Source organism: Meleagris gallopavo, chromosome 6, assembly GCF_905368555.1.
Source record: "Meleagris gallopavo chromosome 6, MGAL_WU_HG_1.1, whole genome shotgun sequence".
Classification (NCBI taxonomy): Eukaryota; Metazoa; Chordata; class Aves; order Galliformes; family Phasianidae; genus Meleagris; species Meleagris gallopavo.
This window is the reverse complement of record NC_139409.1, coordinates 41,545,468-41,564,942: the sequence shown is the minus strand read 5'-3', so window position 1 is coordinate 41,564,942 and position 19,475 is coordinate 41,545,468. Positions and strand designations below refer to the sequence as shown.

The 19,475-nt window shown below is 39.3% G+C and overlaps 1 protein-coding gene across 2 annotated transcripts in view; it reads left to right on the top strand.

Moving 5' to 3' along the window:
• Positions 1-419: 419 nt before the first annotated feature.
• The window catches only part of CPNE4 (copine 4), a 262,207-nt gene continuing 243,151 nt past the window's right edge, over positions 420-19,475 (top strand). The window contains exons 1-2 of one of the 2 annotated variants that reach the window (XM_085226458.1): positions 11,570-11,696; positions 13,060-13,142. In XM_085226458.1, coding sequence (XP_085082584.1) covers positions 13,109-13,142 — 34 coding nt within the window. In that variant the 5' untranslated portion in view covers positions 11,570-11,696; positions 13,060-13,108. Of the gene's footprint in view, positions 759-11,569; positions 11,697-13,059; positions 13,143-19,475 lie in introns of those variants that run through there. The other variant, XM_085226459.1, reaches the window with a different exon arrangement.

Genomic DNA, 19,475 nt, shown 5'->3' with positions numbered 1-19,475 from the left:
ATAGATATTAAGACATTCTGGAGAGAGAATTATTTAATTTGGTAGCAATACTGAGCTGCTTCTGTCAGATACCTTGATCTGCACTACAAAGTTAATTTAAAAGACTTTCCCTTTTTCTTGCATATTATAATGCAATATTGTCCATGTTTGTCTTCACACAGGCATCTATAGAAAGCACAAATAAACTGTGAAAGTGCATTCTACAAAAATATGGAACAAACTTCCTATAGGGCAATGAACAGACAGTAGTACAGATAATCAGTTGTTTTGTTTTGGAATCTGCTACTTACTGAGATACTGGCAAGGACGTGGGTGGGTAAGTGGGTGGTAACAGCTTCAAGGACTCATTTTTGTAGAAAAAAAAGGGACAGTGACTTGAGGTCATGTGGAGAGTTAGCCAACACCTCTGTGAGCTGCTTCCACTGCTGAGAAACCAAGCTACCAATTAGTATAAATTAGTACTATCAATTAGTAGTTTAGTTGATATGGGCGGATTTAATTTTATGAAGTGTGGGTTTAAAAGTTTGACTAATAACTTGTGGGCTTTCCAAGGACCTAGGGAATGCACTGCACTGGCTGCAGGTAAGCCAGCCAACGTGCTTTGGTTAACTGCAGTTATGCATGCTGTTCTACCTGCATAACTGACTTGGTCTTCAGTGAAGGTTACATTCTCAAATATGAACGCAAAATGAAGAAGAAACATGAATGTTTCAGGTAAAGGGACAAAAAGCTATCCAAAGGAATCTTGATTTTAACAGGTAAGTGATGAAGTTCATGTTCTGATTCCATAGAAGCAAGCTGACAGCCCACAAAAACAAGCTCTGTTGTGATTTTTATTTCACCAGGCTTGACAGAATTGGTGAAGGTTTACCACGAGCTTCTTCACTTTGCACAGTGAATAGTCAGTAATTCATTGCATCCTTTCAGTTAAGCTGTGAATCTTCTCTGTTTTGTTAGCTCTGGATCACAGTAGTGTTTTACCTTAACTGAAGGTATGAGATAGGAAAAAACAAACAAACCAACAAAAAAAAAAAAAACAAAAAAAAACAGTAGTATGAAAGAATATTTTATTTTAGTGCAAGCCAAATAAAAACTGTATGCCTAAACCCACACAAGAACCAAATAATAGTACAGAAGTTGGAAAAATGTTTGCATATATCTGTAGACATCTCAGAGAATTATTTTGCAAAGGTATATTGCCATCTAGTGCTAAACTTTCTTCTATTCGTTGTACTGTGTGCTTGTGTATTTGCAGTAGATTCCTGACTGACATTTTCATGAGAATCATCAGATTCACTTCTACTGTCAGGGCTGCTGGCATAGTAAATTTACTCTCCAGAAAGAGAGTTTGCTAAAGTTGCTTCCCTGTTCTTTTTTAAGCACTGAGATGAAGATTTAAAACAAAATGTAATATTTTTATGTACCTGTAGCATTAACCCTTAGATAATAACATCTTCATAGAGAGGGATGAGTCTGGATTAATTTTACAAACAGAATTTGGGCACAAAGGTCAAGCTGCTGTAGCTTCTTCTCTTCTTTTTTTACACACAGGTTTTTGTTCATTTGTTTGTTTTTTTGTGCATGCAGTTTCTTAGGCTTTAGTATATGCGTATTTTCTTCTTTTCTACACATCTCATTTCTGAGTTTTACTTAATGTGACACAGAAGTTGTGTATTTTTTTTTCCTATGGCATTCAAAGATGATAATACTTTCAAATCTCACCACAACTTCTCTTTAACTTTGAACTTACATAGCAGTGAATTCCACATAGTGAACTAGAATTTTGTAAAATGTCTGGCAATGCTTCCTCTTAGAAAGGTTTTTGGAACTTTGCACTCTTTCATGCCTTATGTTACATCTGTATGAAACATTGCCACAGTTTAGCTGTCAAAGCTATAATTTTCTGAGGCTCGGTTAGGAATACAGGTTTTTGCCCAGCTGTGAGACAAAAAGGGAGAATTTTATTGTATACTTCATTATTTGTTAACCATGGAAAAAAGCAAAAGCATACACATTTAGAAAATAGATAAAACTCAGTATAACTTAACTACTGTCTCAGTTCCCCACTTGTTTTTTTTTTTTTTTTTTTTTTTTTTTTAATCAGTAAGCATTTGTTGATTATTGGAATGGTCATTTCTGGCAGATTTCATTACACTTTCTTTGCCTTCTTCCAGTAATGTCAGTAACAATCACTTTCAAGATACTTCTTTATTTTTAACTTGATTATCACCTTGTGTAGCAAAAAGTATCTAAACCTGCAATCTGCTCTTCAAGGTTTAGTTTCCTGGAAACAGTATTTCATGACATACTGGGAGGCTTAGTATGGCTTGACCCATCTCTAAACTCTTAATAATATTCTGTTGGAAATCTGTATCTTAGAAGTCACTGTATTACAGGTGCCTCATTTTGATAATGGCATAGTGTTTTGGGGATTTAGGGAAAATTGCAAGTGAATGCAATTTGGGGAATGGTTTCCCTTTGGGGAAAAAGAAGAAGGCAGAGATCCCATTGGCAGACATCAGAATGCACTTCTAATTGATTTGCCATTCTTCTCCAGAACTGTGAGACAGGCACAGTGTTCTGACCTGTATTTTGTAAAGCCTCTGGAATTATTTATAAGTTACACTACTGTGGCGTTAAACCAGCAGAATTTTGCATGAAGTTAATACTGCTGTTGCAGTGCAGTATCAAAACATTTTGACTTGGCTCTTTTCTCCATTGGATAATTGAATTTTACTTTCCTTTTCTTTAATATTTTTATATTAAAGAAAATTATAAGGCAAATATTATTGCTTCTTCTCTGAGCAATCTCTGAAAATACTTCCATATTTTTTTTTTTGGAGGGGGGAGGGTGGTCTGTTTTTTCATCTGTCCTACTGGCTATCAGTCAATCTTTCTAGAGAACAAGAAGCTGTGAGTTGAGGCACATGAATACTGGAGGACTGTTTTGTCTTGGGGAGTTATACACATAGTAGTTAAAGAGTAGAACATTTTCTTTGAGTATTGAATCAGAATTCTCCCAGGGGTGACCTGAGAAGAAGCTACAATGTCAGTTTACTCATACTATATATATTTGTAGAGAATATATCTGCTCTAGTATCTTTTTATCTCTTGGAGACATAAAACAGAAGAACTTGTGTGATTTCTTATTCATAGGGTTCCACAGTTGTACAATAATTAAAGGTGCAACTCTCTAAAATGTGAAGAGAAAGCTTTTTTAATGTTTAGTGTATAGTCTACAATCTTGTTCTTGTAGTCTGATTAGATGTATTGAGTATCTGTTAAAATGAATCACCATGAGCTGGTGACTTTAGAACCTGTGACCTCTTAAACGATGGCATTTTAAACAAGGCATCTTAAGCCACTGCCAGTATGAGACCTGTTTGTTTATGCACAGAGAGATAAGATCACATAGCAGAAGAGATTTATTTCTAAGCCTGTTACAAAGAATGTATGTTGTTTTTTTTTTCCCCCTGCTTAAAGATGTACTAGATCAGAAAGATGCAAAAGAACTGAAGAAAGTATCAGGCACTGCTTAGGAACATTGGCATGTCTTTGAATAAGCAGGACAAAAGTTGTGTCCTTGGCACAAAATCTCCTGGTACTTCCACCTGTTCATAATGCTTCAAAAGATCCTGCTTCAAGGGTGGGCAGGCATTGGAACAGGCTGGCCAGGAAAGTGGTGGGGTCCCTATCTCTGCAGGTATTTAACTCAGAATGTGGCACTTAAGGACATGGTTCAGTGGTGGGCTTATAGTGTTAGGTGATGATGGCTGGTCTTGATGATCTTATGAAGCTTTTCCAACCTACATGGTTCTGTGATTCTGTAATTCCTAACCACTCAACTCTAAGACTCAAATGCTATGTCTGGATGTATAGAAGAATGTGGGAGAGCTGTGACGGCCCTCACAACTATTCTGATCAGATAGCTCTGATCAGAATAACAAGAAAATATTACTGAGCTTTTACTCTTGAAATAAAATGACTGCACAGGAAATATCTCTTGGAGGAATGTAAAGTCTGACTTGCAGCTCTGACTAGGCAGTTGTTAGTTTTACTTCCATCAGCTTCCTTTCAAAAATCAAGGGCAGAATTATAAATGATTGAAGCACACATTTTTCTCCTCTGTTTTTCAGGAAAGAAGATACCTCTTCTCTATATTCTTTTGTATTGAATGTTAAAATAGAGAAAGTGAAAAAAACTAAATGAAATTCTGTATATGAGATACACTGAAATGTTTATATTATTTTCAAAACTCCTGAGATTTAAATGTTTATGTTCATCACCATTTAAGAGTTGAAAGATGTTTACACTGAAGAAGGCACAACAGTAGTTTTCATATATTTGAAGACTGCAGTCAAGGGGAAAGTGATAAACTTGTCATTGCTGGGCAAGAAAAGAAACAGACTGGATTTGCAGAGAGGCAGACTGAGCATAGGCATTGGCACAAATTAAAGATAAGAAGAGTGAAGCACTGCCAGAGACCAGACCCAAAGTATCTAGTCTATTTTCTATTTCTTCTGGATGTACACAGGTAAGAGCTAACATTCTCTGCTAATGGTTTCGGTTTGGTTTTTTATTTGTTTGTTTGTTTGGTGTTTGTTTTTGTTTTTGGGTTTTTTTTGAGTTGTATGAATGAAGCACGTTGTGGATGTTTCTGTAGAAATGGATTTTGGCCTCAAACCTCTTGTCAGTCCCACTTACTGGGATTTTGCCAAACACTCTAAGTGCTTTCCATAACAAAGGCTTCTGCAATCAAATTGCAAAAGGTGGCAGCATGACAGGAAGAAATCTGGGTAATTGTGCATACTGTGGGTTTTATGCCCTTCAATTCCATGTGACAGCTGTTCTTCAAAGCTATGACTATCTCTGATGCAAGCTAGCTGTTGATTTTGGTATTGTCAGGCTTCTGGAATAAAAGACATTTAGCTTTAGTCAGAAAACGGCATAAGTTGTCTATGGAGTGAGCTGTAGTATTCTGGAGAAATTATTTTTCGAGTTGAAGCCCTCAAGTGGCTTGCGAGACACCTAGCTGCATTGTAAGACCACACTTAATTTCCTGAATCATTTCCTACATGGCTGATGTATATTTAAAAATCGCTGTGCAATGCAGAGATAACGAGTTAGCACTGATAAAGCTGTTCTGAGTGCCAGAAACTGACCGCTGTGTTGCTGTGAGCTGTCCCTCAGCAGTCAGCTCTTGCACCCTGATCTTGCTCTGCTAACACAGAGCTCACTGGAGCTGCTTGTGGAGCCAAATGAATGAGCTGTGTCAGGGTTCTAGGATACTATAACTGAAATCCTCCAGGACTAGCCCTGCTAGCTTGCCACTGCTGCAGTTTCAGTATAGGTATACCCTTTTCAGGCTGTCCAGAAGTAAGATCTGTTGAGATACTTTATGTATTTAATGGAAGCAATAGAAAACATGGCTGCATTTTAATCCAATATTAAGCTTTTCTATAATCATCACTTTTTAAACTGATGACTTTTCTGAACAGAATCTTTACAGTAGTACTCAGAAAACAATCTTTCACATAGATATCCTGAGTATTATTTGATCACTAGTTCTGATCGTACAGAAATGTGTCCTCAAAGTACACTACTGCATGATTAAAAGCTGTTACTTGATTTTTATATCACCTTTTTTTTTTTTAATTTTTGTTTTAGATCATTTTAATTTTTGTGGCTGAGTATTACCAGGCAATGCCGAATTTTAAGCTAGATTGCATTGTCTGATGCTGCTCTTCACTGCCAAGATCTTTCTACAGGGAGAACAATTTCTGCTTTTGCTCATATGGGTAACACTCATATCAGTGCTATGTGTAAGAGAGTGTTGTTGCAGGTGCCATTCAGTTGGGTTGGTAGAAATGTCACATTTTAAATTGTGTGCCTGCATGTTTCTTCTGCAAATGAAAACCAGAGAGTTAGTATGAAAATGTTTGGCAAAAAAAAAAGTGGTATTGGGCAAGGTCAGATGTTTCAACTGTCTTGTGAAAACAAACAACTTTTCTGTCTTTAAATGCTGACCCTAATTCTCTTCCCAGTTCAGAGGTTGTGTGTGAATCCACAGATGTGAGATACAAGGTCCTAAAAGTGCACCTTTATTCTTATCTCTGCTTCCTTAATACATAAACATTACTGCAGATTTCAAGGCCAGACACTAGTGTATAGGTAGTGGAGTTCAAATTTGCAACACCACTTACTTACATGCAGCTAATCATCGTTTGCTGCCTGTACCTTAGAAAGGGGGAAACCCCTTTGGAATCCAACCACACAGACTTCAGGCTGGTACGCAGCTCAACCTTTGGCCTCTTTCTAGCAGTACTGCCTAGAAAGCAATGCACAGAGGTTTAAGCAGAGCGGCACAACTTTTAGTCCCTGTGAGCTACAGACTGAGATTTTCCTGTGGCAAAGAGCTGTCAGATGAGAGCTGGGAGAGCTGAGAGTTGAGGCAGCTCAGGGCTTGTTTGGAAGAGAAGGGACAACAGTTCCTCACACAGGGTCACACACTGTACTGCGAGGAGACAGCTGCACATGCAGTCTGTATGCATGAATGTGCAGCTGGAGAGCATGCTTTTTCAGTGCTCTTTGCACCAGAAGCTCACACTGGCTTATTTCTTCACATAGGCAGGGATCAGGGTAAATCATAGCCCCTTGTGTTCATTGCTGCTGTTTAAAGGATGTGGTTTTGTCCTTGGAACTTTTTTTACTGAAAAAATATTGATTCCTGAAAAGAAAAAAGAAGTTGACTGATCCTCGGAATCAAAAGAATAAGATTCCTCTAAGTGAGCACAGTCCTGCTGCATTAAGAAATGTCAGTTATATCAACAGTGTGAAAGTACCCCAACAACTGTGACATATCCCACCGTGAAGCTCTGGGGAAACTGTAACATCTAGAACTCAGTGGAGATGGGCAGCAAAAGAAATGGCAGAAGTTTCAGCAAAGGAAAGGTCCCTTCAAACAGCTGTTCTTCATAACTTTCAAATGAATGGTGAAGAGTGCATGTGGGGTAGACTGTCTCAGTCAATTGGAAGTGACAGCAGTTGTTAACAAAGAACCAGGTTCCCATAGCTTCATTCTCAGAGGAAGAATTCCAGTTAAATGGGAAAAAATGCAAGTATGGATATCTATAAAGCATTTGTTTCTCCCTGTAAAGTGGGAGTGAAGGGTCTAAATGTGCATGTGGGATCTGCTATAAAATTGCTGCATAGAGGGAGTTTGTGCAGTGCTTGAGACCTGTTCCTTTTCATATCAGTCAGTGATTCACTAACAGAAACTAGATGAGTGAAGCTCCTGAATCATTCACTTTTATAGTATGCGTGATCGCTGCTATTAATTTTTTCTCTAATTTTCAAATAATCCTAGATCTGGAAAAACAAATCTAACAAAGGTTTCCATTTACAGCTGCTAAGAAAGGTGTTTCTTCCCTGAGGTGTATTCATACTGCTTTGTGGGGGGGGGGTGTTGACTATGACAGCAGTCTTGCCTAGAAAACAGACACCTTTTTGGAAAACTAATACAGGATGAAATTGATTGTAAGAAAGTAAATGCATGCTGTACTCTGCCTCTGACTTTAATAATTGTTTCTAATCATTTATTTGACTCAGCTGTAATCTCTATATCTGTGCATACTTGTGTATGTCACCTGCCCCCAGATGCATACAGGGGTGCATTCAAACTGCTGATCTCCAGCAGTCCCATTGACCTTGCTTGCAAGAAATTGTAAATTATTGTGCTCTGATGTATAGAAACATCTGATGCCTGCTTGCATGCTTCAGATTCTGACATCTCTGAATGGCAAAACATGTTGTTTTCTGCATTCTTAGTCATGGGACTGTGTTTAATGTTCTTTTGCTGGGTAAAGAGAGCCAGTTTGGATCTGTGCTGTTTTGCAGCTCCACAGAAACTGAGACTGTGGGATATCAGCATGAATCTTCTCTCTTTCTGATTACTGTTTTGTACAATCCAAAAATTAATATTCACCTTGTGACTTTTGTAATAATCATAAGTTAATTAGCCAGTGCATAATTCAGTGAGTTAATTTTCAAGTTCTTATACTTGCACGTTTTCTGTTGCAGAGCCTTGCAGTTCCATAGCATAGATATCTTCCTTGGGCAGATATAAAAGTGAAAGGCAGGGGCTGCTCTGCAGTAGCAATAGCCTTCCATATGGCCAGCTCCTCACCCCCTGCTATGGACAAGACCCACTTTCAGGAGATACTGCTGACAGAGACACCTCAACATCCTGACAAATGGATGTAAAAATGTATTTGGGCTTCCTTCTGTAAATATGAGAAGTTACTGTGAGTGAGGAAAAAGAGAGTGAATGAGTAGGAACAAACATCTCTGAAATGCTGCCCCTATCTGTAGCCTTCCCAACTGAAACATTTGTGATCTGATCTTTCTACCTTTGTCCAAAGGTCCAAAATGTTCTATTTGTCTATCTGATGAAATAACATCATTGGTTGTCTGCTAGACTCTTCTACATGAGTCTTTAATCAACACCAACCCTATGTGCATTTCACATCAGTTCTCATTTGTAACTTTGAAGTAACATACCTATGTCTGTGTATCTATACACAGCACCCAGTAAAGCAACCAAGCCATTGCTCCTTAAACCATCCCTCTTTAGAAATTCACCTAGTAACAAATGACACACCTCTCTCTGTAACCATTGTGTGGCTAATGTTCCATGACATGCTATGAAGGATGTGCCTGCCTGCACAGTACTGCAAGCCAGTGAATGTGGTCTGAGAACAATGCAAGGATCAGAAGGTTGCTTTTGTACAATTGAATGGCTTTCATTGCCTGACCAGCCTCTGACTTTCTGAGGAAATACATATACATTGCACCTTCATTCTTTCTCAGTTTTGTAACAGGAAACTCTTATCATCTGTGTGGATATATCTAGTCAGTAGTATCGGTTGGTAACTCGAGGACAGAGAAAATGGATGCACAACACTTTGATACTTTCAGGCAATACCTGTGGAGAAACCTGGGAAGAAAGCTGGGGGAGTTCTTATTGTTAATCTCCAGGCAGAGACAAAATTACTCAGGAAAGCCCAGCCAAAATAACAGCAGATCTTGTTTTTCACAGATCTTAGCAAAAGGTATGGAATAAACGCATCCAGATAAATAGTGAAGGGCAACAGCTAGAAAAGACAGACCACAGTCTGTAAAAAAGTGTATCAGGACTGTCAACACTTTAGGCTGAAGTGTCAGAAAATCAAGTATTTATGGACTGTAAAAGAGATGAGATGGTATGGATTTGTCAGCTTCCACCTCAAAATCCTTGCCTCCTACTCATGCTGAGTTTCTTTCCCTGTGTAAATACAGCTTTCTGGACCCTTAACAGGCACTTGCTCACTCTTTTTTTCTTAATTCAGAAAAGACACTGCAATGCTTCCTAGCTTATATGTGGCTGCCACTTGGAAGTATCTGCTTCACTGAGCTATTTTATCTTCATTTATCATTGTTTCAAAGTTTCAAACTTTCTCTTTGCTTACTGTTCCTATTAGCATATTTTTACAGATGAAAACCATCAATCACTATGTGAAGTTCAGGGTATGATTTCTATGCTTTAGAAATTATCTTAGTGAATTGTAATACGCTGTCCTCGGTTTTGAAGCGTTAGCCACTGGTAGTTTGGCAGCCCCCACACTTCATTTCTCATTGGGTGGTAGTGTAATGGCCCTGATACAACCTTCAATCTTCCCAACAGCAACAAACTCAAACTTTCTCCCTTAAGAATGGAAATAACTAATCCACATTACGAGTAAATACAATTTTCATTACACAAATAGAGATCTGATCCTTCCCTTCTGATCCCCCCATACAGAAGCCTGGAAAGGACGGTAACTGCCATACTTCTGTAACATTCCCATATGAGATTTTGCAAAGCTTTGAACCTAAGTTTGAATCTAAGTTAAAAAGCAAAAAGCCCATTTCCATAAGGAGCTTTATTTTGGATGTTTGAAAGATTCTTTTTTTTTTTTTCCTTTTCATACCAATTTTGTTATCTCCACAGAAATACACTCAGTAACAGCAAGACCAAAGAGGTCATTGACTGTGTAGCTTCAATAGCATTTAGCATTAGCAAGCCTCCACTTGTTATTTTCTACAAAGAACAACCATCAAGAGGAAAACACCTGATGGAGGAAACAGAACGAAAAAATTAGTGGCATTAACAACAGAGAGTGTATTAAGTATTAATGGATGACATTTATGCTCTCCTAATTAGGTAGGAAGGTTCACTTACTGTAACAGCATTCATTCAGAAATACGCTGTTTTACCATAGTGAATCACTTTAAGATGTACAAGCCTGGTAAATGGCTCATCCTGATGCCTGAGAAGGCCCATTACATGTGGCTGTAATATCCTAACTGGCAATACTCATAGAAGATGAAGCAGCTTTTTTGAACCATCTATTAATTTTTCCTCTTTTTACATAGGGGTGGCAGTTTGATCCATCATCTATTGTGAATGCATCTGAGGATATATTTCTCATGGTGTGTGTTACAAAAGATTCTCCAATTGTCAGCAAAGTTTTATGACCAGGGAGAATTCCTCCATCACCATGGTATTTTTACCATGTCTGAATTTGGCTCATAGCACATTACAGTAATGTTCCCTGAGGAAATAGCTGATGGAAGACTCCAAGCTTTTGTTCTGCTTTGCTGTTGTTCTCCTTTTTGACTTTAAATTATTCAGGCAAGATGTTTCATTTGAATATCTATGGTATGAATTACTAGTGTTGTTCTTCCCTAGCATTTGCTTGACAAATTAATTACCAATACAGTTTTCTGCAGCCTGTGTATCTGCAAGGCTGTGTAAGGTGGCAGCTGAGGGTTCCGCTTACGTAAATTAATTATAGGTGTAATTGACCTTCTGTGAAAGTGGCTGTGGCACATATAAGATTAAGAGCCATTGTGTGAGGCTGTCACTGGAAAGCACCTGCTCTTCATAATTCTGATTTAATCAGTGCAGTGAGTGGGGTTGTGTCTAATAAGAGAGTGTCGTAGCTCCCTCTGGGGAGAGGGAGGGCAAGAGAGGGGAATTAATTTGGGAACTGTATCCATTACCGGATACAGATGTGTAGAGGGGGTTATGATCCAATTCTGTTCTCAGAGACTTTGGCTGAATAGCTTTCTGGGAATGTTAAGATCAGCCTGCCTCAGCTACTGTGAAGAACGGCAGTGCTGAAGGAGTTATGTTAACTTTCCACTCGTGTGACATGCACAAGCTGGTGGCACCCATGGAGCCTACTTAGCTCTCCTGCTTTATCTCCCAGGTGGGAAGAAGGATTAAAATTAGGCCAGCAGAGGGCACAGTATAGCTCAACATTGGCCTAAGGTCAGAGAGATGTGCGCAGCAACAATCGTGCCTCAAATTGTCCAGATGCTTCAATATTTTGCTGAATTACAGCTATCATTTGTCTCCTTGCTTCTCAGAAAAAGTTTGGAAACTGTTATGTACGTAGTTTGCCCACTGATATGTTTTTTAGCTTGGGATAGGGGAAAGTTTTAAAGGATCCTTCTCTTTTTTCTGCAGATTTCATCATCTGCTTATTTCTCAACAGAAAAAAATAATCCATGAGATCAGTTGTTTGCTGTGGGAAATATGATGCACCTTGGGATGACTCTGATTTCATGAAAGAAATAAATGACAGGATCAAACACTTCAGAAGGAATAAATGGTTTGTAAAATTTCAGATGTCCTTGGCAAAAATACATACACAGTTCCTAAAAAAACACATTTTCTGAGTGTAGCAGTGCCTTCTGAGTGATACCTGGGGCAGAATTACAAATGCAGCCATCAAAATTATAGTATGCATAAGCTTTTATAGTGAGATCTGAAATGCTGAACGCTGCTGAGGCAATGTGCCAGTGGCATGCTGCAGGAGGATGGTGCTTTATATAAAGTGTTGGAAAATTCTCCACGCTGGATTTGATTTCTAGCTACAATTCAGCATAAATTGCAGTAAGTTTCCTGGGGGCAGCAGCTAGGGTAACTCCTTGGTGGTGAGATGAGATGTGAGGAAAAGATCTTCATGCATAAAGAATTCCTAAGAGTGTTTTTTCTTCTTCCTTCTTGGTCCAAGAGGGTTCTCATCTCAGGCATTTTTCTGGTAAAATGAGCATGATCCCAATGCAACAAGGCTGGGGGGCTCACATTGACATAGATAGGTGCAGAGAATTGCCAGGGCTGGAAGTGACTTCTGGAGGTTTCTCAACCAACTCAGTGCTCTAAACAGTCTCAGTCCCACAACCTCTCTGGGCCCTTTCTCAGTGTTTGATCACTCCCATGGCAATTTTCACTTTTTTTTTTTCTTCCTAATGGGAGTTTTGGGAGGAAGTTTTTCACACAGAGGGTGGTGACACACTGGAACAGGTTGCCCAAGGAGGCTGTGGATGCCCCATCCCTGGAGGCATTCAAGGCCAGGCTGGATGTGGCTCTGGGCAGCCTGGTCTGGTGGCTGGCGACCCTGCACATAGTAGGGGGGTTGAATGATCATTGTGGTCCTTTTCAACCCAGGCCATTCCATGATTCTATGATACGTTTCCTAAATTCTATCTTGAAGTTATTGCCTCTCCTCCATCTACTTGCTAACTGAAGAGTCTCAGTGTCTTCCCCACATGCTCCTCCCAGGCAATTTTAGACAGCAAAGTCTCCCCATGCCTTTTCTTTCTACAGTTAGACAAACTGAGCTCCTTGGGCTTCTGTCAGACATCATGTTTCGCAAATGCCTGAAGCCCTTCACTGCGCTCACTCCAGTTTGTCAACATTTCCCTGTACTGGGAAGCCCCAAACTGGGCAGGTACTCACGATGTGGGTTTTGCAAGCGTTGGAAAGAGACCCTTCCCTAGACCTGCATAGACCTACGCGCACAATGGACAAATCACAGCCACTTGGCTGTGTATATTCCACAGTTGGAATGTACTAATGTCCCTTGCTGCCATAAAATGAAAGCTCGTATATAATGTTTGGGCGGGGAGTGCTGTTGACAAGGCTGAAATCTGAACCTCCTTCTCTCCTTTCATTCTCCACTCTGCTAACAGGATTCAGCCAGAAGCTGTCTCAAGCTGAGGCAGTCCCAGTGCATAACTGATGATGACCCGAAGGGTCCAGATCCAGCTCACAGGTACTACACTTTCCGCCTTTCTCTTCCCTCTTATTTTCTGACAGAGGAATCCATTCTTTCTGCTTTCTTAGGTGAGCAAGGTATATGCTGGAACAGAAAATGTAATTTTATATTACAACTAATATACAACTGATGCTAAAATATTGTGTGAACACTAGCAGCCTTTGTTTTGAAGAGTGAGCTTAGAGGTGTGAAATTTCATGTTGCATGAATAATCTGTATGGGCTGTTGTATTAGAGTCCTATTTCAGTGGAGTAAACAGAAATTTTCCTTTGACTTCAGAGTGTTTCTGCTCAGAACTCCAGAAGGCAGCTAGAATGTTGTTGTCGAATTAGATGGTTCCAGGATTAAACATTCATACTGCACATGGCTGCTCTGAATGTGTTTGTTTCTGAGATTTCTGAAGAGCTACCAAAGGGCAGCTTGGACTGCTGTGAGGATGTACAAAGAACTGAGTAGTGTTTAACAATAACAAATGAAGTCATGATGATAATGAAAAAAAATAGTGAGGAAAAAATGCACTTGTCCTTAGAAATTTGCCATAAAATTAAAGGATGAAACGGTTTGAGACACCTCAAATGTATGTGAGCAGTGCTCTGTGCCTGGCTTTTCCAGTGCTATTTTGTTTAATATGTCCTTCATACCAATGCTTTAGAATTAATTCGTATTCTACAAGGTCAAACACCAACATTTCAAATTCAGAAAGAACAATTTAACTCAGCAACGCATTTATTGTCCTTCATTTCTGCAATGGTTTAGAAGCAAATGGAATATAGGGAAAAGGATGGTTGCTTGCTACTGATGTGCACAAATACAAGAAAATCTTGTCCACCAGGAACAGATCATTACATGCAATTGTAACTGTCTATCTTGGCCACCTGATGACAGTTGCCAGATTGCTAAAGCATTTTAGCTTTCTGGTGGTTGATACCCTTAAAAAACAGCCTCAGACAGAAGCCTCAGAGAGCCCTATTTCTGATTTGCCTGCCTTTGTGTTATTCCCCAGATGTATTTGGAGATGTTTGAATATACAACAAGTGATAGTCCTACCAGCATCCACCGTGCGCTGTGGGAAAGGAAACAGAAAGAATGTGTACACCTGGACATAAAGGATCTAAAATTAATATTTTAAGCCAAAACCATCATAAGTGACTATTTGGTTCTCTGACATCTCTGTCATCACAGAAGATAAGTGCATGTAGCCCTTAGCATACAGGTTTTGATGGCGGCACACAAATCATGCTTTCAATTGTAAGCTTCACATCAGTACAATTAATGCTTTTAGCTCCCAGGCAGCTCTGCAAAATCAAAGGCTTTTGTAGGTCCTTGTTTTTAAAGCTCTGCACCAGCTTACATTTCCAAGCAGTGTACTCACTACACATTAAATGAAATCCTGATTTCACTAAAGCAAATGGCAAAAGCTTCTGTTGATCACAATATGGTCTTGATGGTAATGTCTGTGTGGAACATGCAACCAACCAGATGATCCATTAAGGTGAAGCCCATCTGCTGCCATGTGGGTAACAGATACCAGGAGATGGTCCTTCGTCAGTGAGATGTTGCCTGCTCTGCAAGGGCCCTCAGGGCACTAATGGGTTTTAATGGTTCTGAGCAACCTCACTTTGGGTTTCCACCCCACACTGCCATACCCTCTGCCCATGAGCTCCACTTAAGCTCAGCCTGGGCCCTTCATTCTCTTCCTGAGCTATATTGTAAGTTTACTTGCTTCTTGCTGCATCTCTTGCTTGGGCCTTGGCCATCTGCTGCAGGTGCCTTGTCTTTTGGCTGCACTCCTTGGCTGCTCATTGTAGCTTTGTCCCTAGCCCTGTATCCTTTTTTTCTGACTGGAGTGTCTGCTTGTACCCTGGATCTCTGTCATTGCTCACTGTGTAGGTGGCTATTGAAGAACTGCTTTCAGTCCCTGAGTGTGCCCACTGTGCTCATACCCTGTGGGACTGTGCCCAGTTAGTGCTATCACTATTAACTTCCACTTTCTTTTTTCCAGCCCTTGCTGCTCTTTGACACTGCTTGGAAAATTTGCAAGTCAGTACTTTAATTAAAATTAGTCTAACTACTCCTAAGATAGTTTCCTATGCGTTGCTTTTAGTGCCATGGGACTGATTCCCCAGGTCACTTATTACTGCTGTTTGGGCAGAACATTTTTAGCCTGGAGTGGATCCATAGTTGTTCCCACATGAATATCCCTATGCAGGTTCACCTCCCAGATATGTTCAGATATCTGCTCCAGGCTCTTAACTTGAACAAATCATCAGATGCCACAAAATCTCTGGTATAAATTTTCACAGGAAAAGAAGAAGAAAAATTGAAAATACTTTGAATAAAGATCACGTTGTTTACGTGTGTGTAACAGTGTAACAGTGAGATAAATAGCTTGGTTTTGAAATATGCATTGTGTTTCTCGACTGAAGTATTAATATGGATTTTCAGAGACAACATCTTCAGCTTACATTTGTTCAACGCTGAACTGGATCAGAATGTTGGGGTAGGTGTCTGTCAGATTTTAGATGCTGAGCATGTGTGAATTCTGTAAAAGTTTGGCATGAGCAGTGCTCATTTTTTCTGCTATGTTGCTGATAGTTCTTTTTTATTTTCAAAGACATGAATGATCTTGTGTGATTCTGGGCTGTTTGAAGTTAATTGGACTATTGTATCAGAGATTTCCCTTCCCAATACGTGGAAATACAAAAATTTGGGGAATTTCAGATTTTTTTTAGCAAAAGCACATAAAAGTCATCAGCTCTGTAATGCTAATTTATAGTAACCATTTTGAGTGAACTTCTACCTAAATAAAATGCAGAAATCCTGGAAGAGCACGGAACAAAGGTTTCCCAAAGCTGTATGTGCAGATAGGGCAGGTAGCATTGGGTTGACCAGTTTGTCATTGGAGATTGGGTTATACTTCAAAATGACCTTGGAGAGGAGTGTTGAGGGGTTATATTTCTTAGGGGCATATAAATCTAGATTTTCATAAAAGCCAAACATCATGTTTGTTGAAGGGAAGAAATACTGTCAGATTTCCATATGAAAGACCACATCAGGGATAAGCAAGCCCTTCAAAATCAACAAGCTTTTTGCACCTGAAACATAATGTGCCTTTTTCTCTGAATACTAGTTTATAAACAAGAAATGAAAGTACAGGAATGTGACTTTCAGTATTTGGAGGAAAAAAATTTTCCTTCTGTTGTCCTTTGAAAGATTGTCATTTCTGTGTCCAGATATGCACCTGCACATTATAAATAGATGTGCATGTATATATAGTAATATGTACAGTGCAGCGCTACGGTAATGTGCAGCAGTACTGTGGAATATTACTACAAAATATTGCTAGAGTAGGACTTAAGATCCTTTTTCTCTGCATTCTGGTGGTGGTGACTGGTTAGCAGGAGATGACTTACGAATGTCTGTCTGTCTGTAAGTCTTCTGTCCTATCGTCTCCTCTGTGAGGGATTTCACTGCAGAAAACACATGGCAGTAACTACTGATTACCTAAACTGAGGCATACCCTGCTGGTGGATGATTCATCTCTGTCTTCTATTTCTCAGAATCGCTTGGTGTAGTATAGGAATTCAAACAGCCTTTATATGACTGGCCTTCATTTTGGCTGTGTACTTTTAAGAGCATGCAGCAGCATCCAAGGGCTGCTCCAAAAGTAATGTTTCCTGTGTTATTATGTTGGCCCACAACCTCATGATGTTGTTGGGATGGCAGTAGAGGTTGAACCTTCGCACCAGAGTTGTGTTACATTACATGCTGTTGTCATGTGACAGATGGCAGCAGAGGGGAAAAATGATCTCTGACATGGAAGTGCGAATGAAACAGAAGTGTGGGATTGAATTCCTCTATGTGAAAAAAATATATATATATGGCACCCGTTGATGTTCACTGACACTTGCTGGATGCTTCTGGAGACCAAGCAGTGGATGTTGGCACAGTGAGGCAGCAGGTGATGTGTTTCAGAAGTGGTGATAGTAACTGTGAGTCACCTCCACTGGTGCAAATTTTTATGAGTGCTGCATGCAGGCTCTTGTTCATCACTGGTTAGAATGCATAGCAAGTGGAGGTGGTTATGTTGAGTAATAGTGTTTTGTAGCTGAGAATTTGCTCTATCTAATACTGTTATTGTGCTCTGTGTATCTGTTATCATTTTCATTGAAATAAATAGAAGGCATTGCTTTCAGAGCAACATATGTACATCTAGTTAAAATAAACTTTAGCCATTTTCTGTTTTGGGAAAGGAGTACTCCGGAAGCTGGTGAGGTGAAAAGGGTATTTCGTATCTTTTTCTGTGTCTTGCAGTAGTTTCACTGATCAATGAGATCAATAGAAAACTCTCAAAAGTGGTTCTGTCAAAGTTAGCAAAAACCAAGAGTTTTTTTTTAATTTCGAAGAATATAGATTAACAATTACATAAACAAAATTTATTTTTAAGCATGATAACCACTTGAATACTATTTTTGAAAATCATAACGAAAAAACAAAACATGCTTCTTAGACTGGAAAAGATGGTGCAATTTTGAGGAAAATTATCCATTTAAAGGGGAAAAAAAAAGTTTGGCTAGATGAGATTGACACATTCCTTTGAATCTATACATCTCTCCGAGCACCCAGATGAAAAAAAAAAATGCCTTGGGAACTTCTTTTCATTGAATCCCAGTCACAAACATCCTCTGGATGTGCACTTGGCATAGGTGGCTGTCCACCTTGGACTCAGTGCTGTTTTCATACTCTTGTGCACCCAGAAGGATGTGAGCTGCCTTGATTACAACTTTTAACTTTGCACATTAGTTAGTAGTTCTACACAAAGCTGTTCACAAGCTGGGTTTGAGTCTCTGAATATTCTGCCATTGGGTCTTTTGTGAGGTTTCTTCGTTCTTTTTTTTTTTTTTTCCTCTGAGTGAAAGCTATTTAATTTTGAATATTTGAGAATGTAGTACTGTGCCAGTAAATTCTTCCCTAGCAGAAGATAAGTCCCATTATATCTTCTTCATTTCTCCTCTCCATGAACAGCCTGTATATTGACCAGGGAATGGAGTTTCTTGTGTTCTCTTTAGAAAACATAACTTCATTCTTCTGGGAGAAACACAGAAGTGTGTATGGTTATTTTCCTGATGAGGTGTGTGCTTCACCAAAAGCTGCATGTAGAGTACCAGACCAAAATCTCTTGGGATATCTTAGTGATACCACATCAGTTGGCTCTTAATTTAGTTCTGAAAATAAATAAATGAATCAACTTTTCCAGTAATTTAATTTAATTTTTCAGTAACACAAACTGTTTTCAGTAATTTAAACCAAATTTTTTAGAAATTTAAACCGTGTGTTCAGAAACATTAATTTCCAAACATTTGAGCTGTTCATTCCTTAAATAAATCAAAGAAGATAGCACCTTTGGGATTTAGGCAGGACTGGGAGGGATCAGCGAGCTCCTAATGTCTTTATAATAAAATAACTTAGTTTAAATTTTGTAATAATTCATACTTAAATATTTTGATGCAGTATTTCTATGGATGTCTGTGATAGTCACAGTGTCTCATATAGCTGTGCCTCTGAAGCAGAAGTGTCACTGGGCTTCATGTCAAATACAAAGACAAAGGAAGGAATTTTACTGTGTTTCACACCATTTATATATATATATATATATATATATATATATATATTTTTTTTTTTTTCTGGAAGCAGCATGGGGTACTGCCATTGGGTATTTTTATCCTTGTGGCCAGTTGCCAGCAATGACAAGCTATCAGCAAAGAAAAGGCTGGGAGGTTTTAGCATTTGGTAAGAGCAAGTACTGAGAGGACAGATAATAACATTGGCGTGTCAGGTCACAGAGAGAGAGTTCTAGTTGGGACCAAATATTCCTATTCTCTACTGCTCTTTATTTGAGACAGCTTAATTCCCCCCTTGCTTTCTGTGTGATGAACTAACTATACAGCCCATGGTCTCCTGGAAGGAAACTAGTGACTAGAATGACTGTCCTCATTGGCTCCCACTGAGTTGGTGACAGTTCTCTCTGAAGTAATTTTGTAATGCTGCTTTTAGGTTTAATGGTTTAATGCTTGAAGTTGTCAAACTTGGGTGGCCTGGAGTAAGCAGTGAGAGCCAAGATAGTATGCCTGGCATGCAGCTGAAGCTAAGGACCTCATCAACATTCATCTGCCAGTTTTCTGCCTGAATCCTGAATTTGGGCAGCCACCTTGGCAGGGGAGCAACTGGGAAGAAACCCTTCAGCAAGTTTATCTGTAGGAAATCAACCGATACAAGCAGCCCCCAAATGAATCTTTATCTTACGGGGTTTTCCTGACTCTAGACATTACC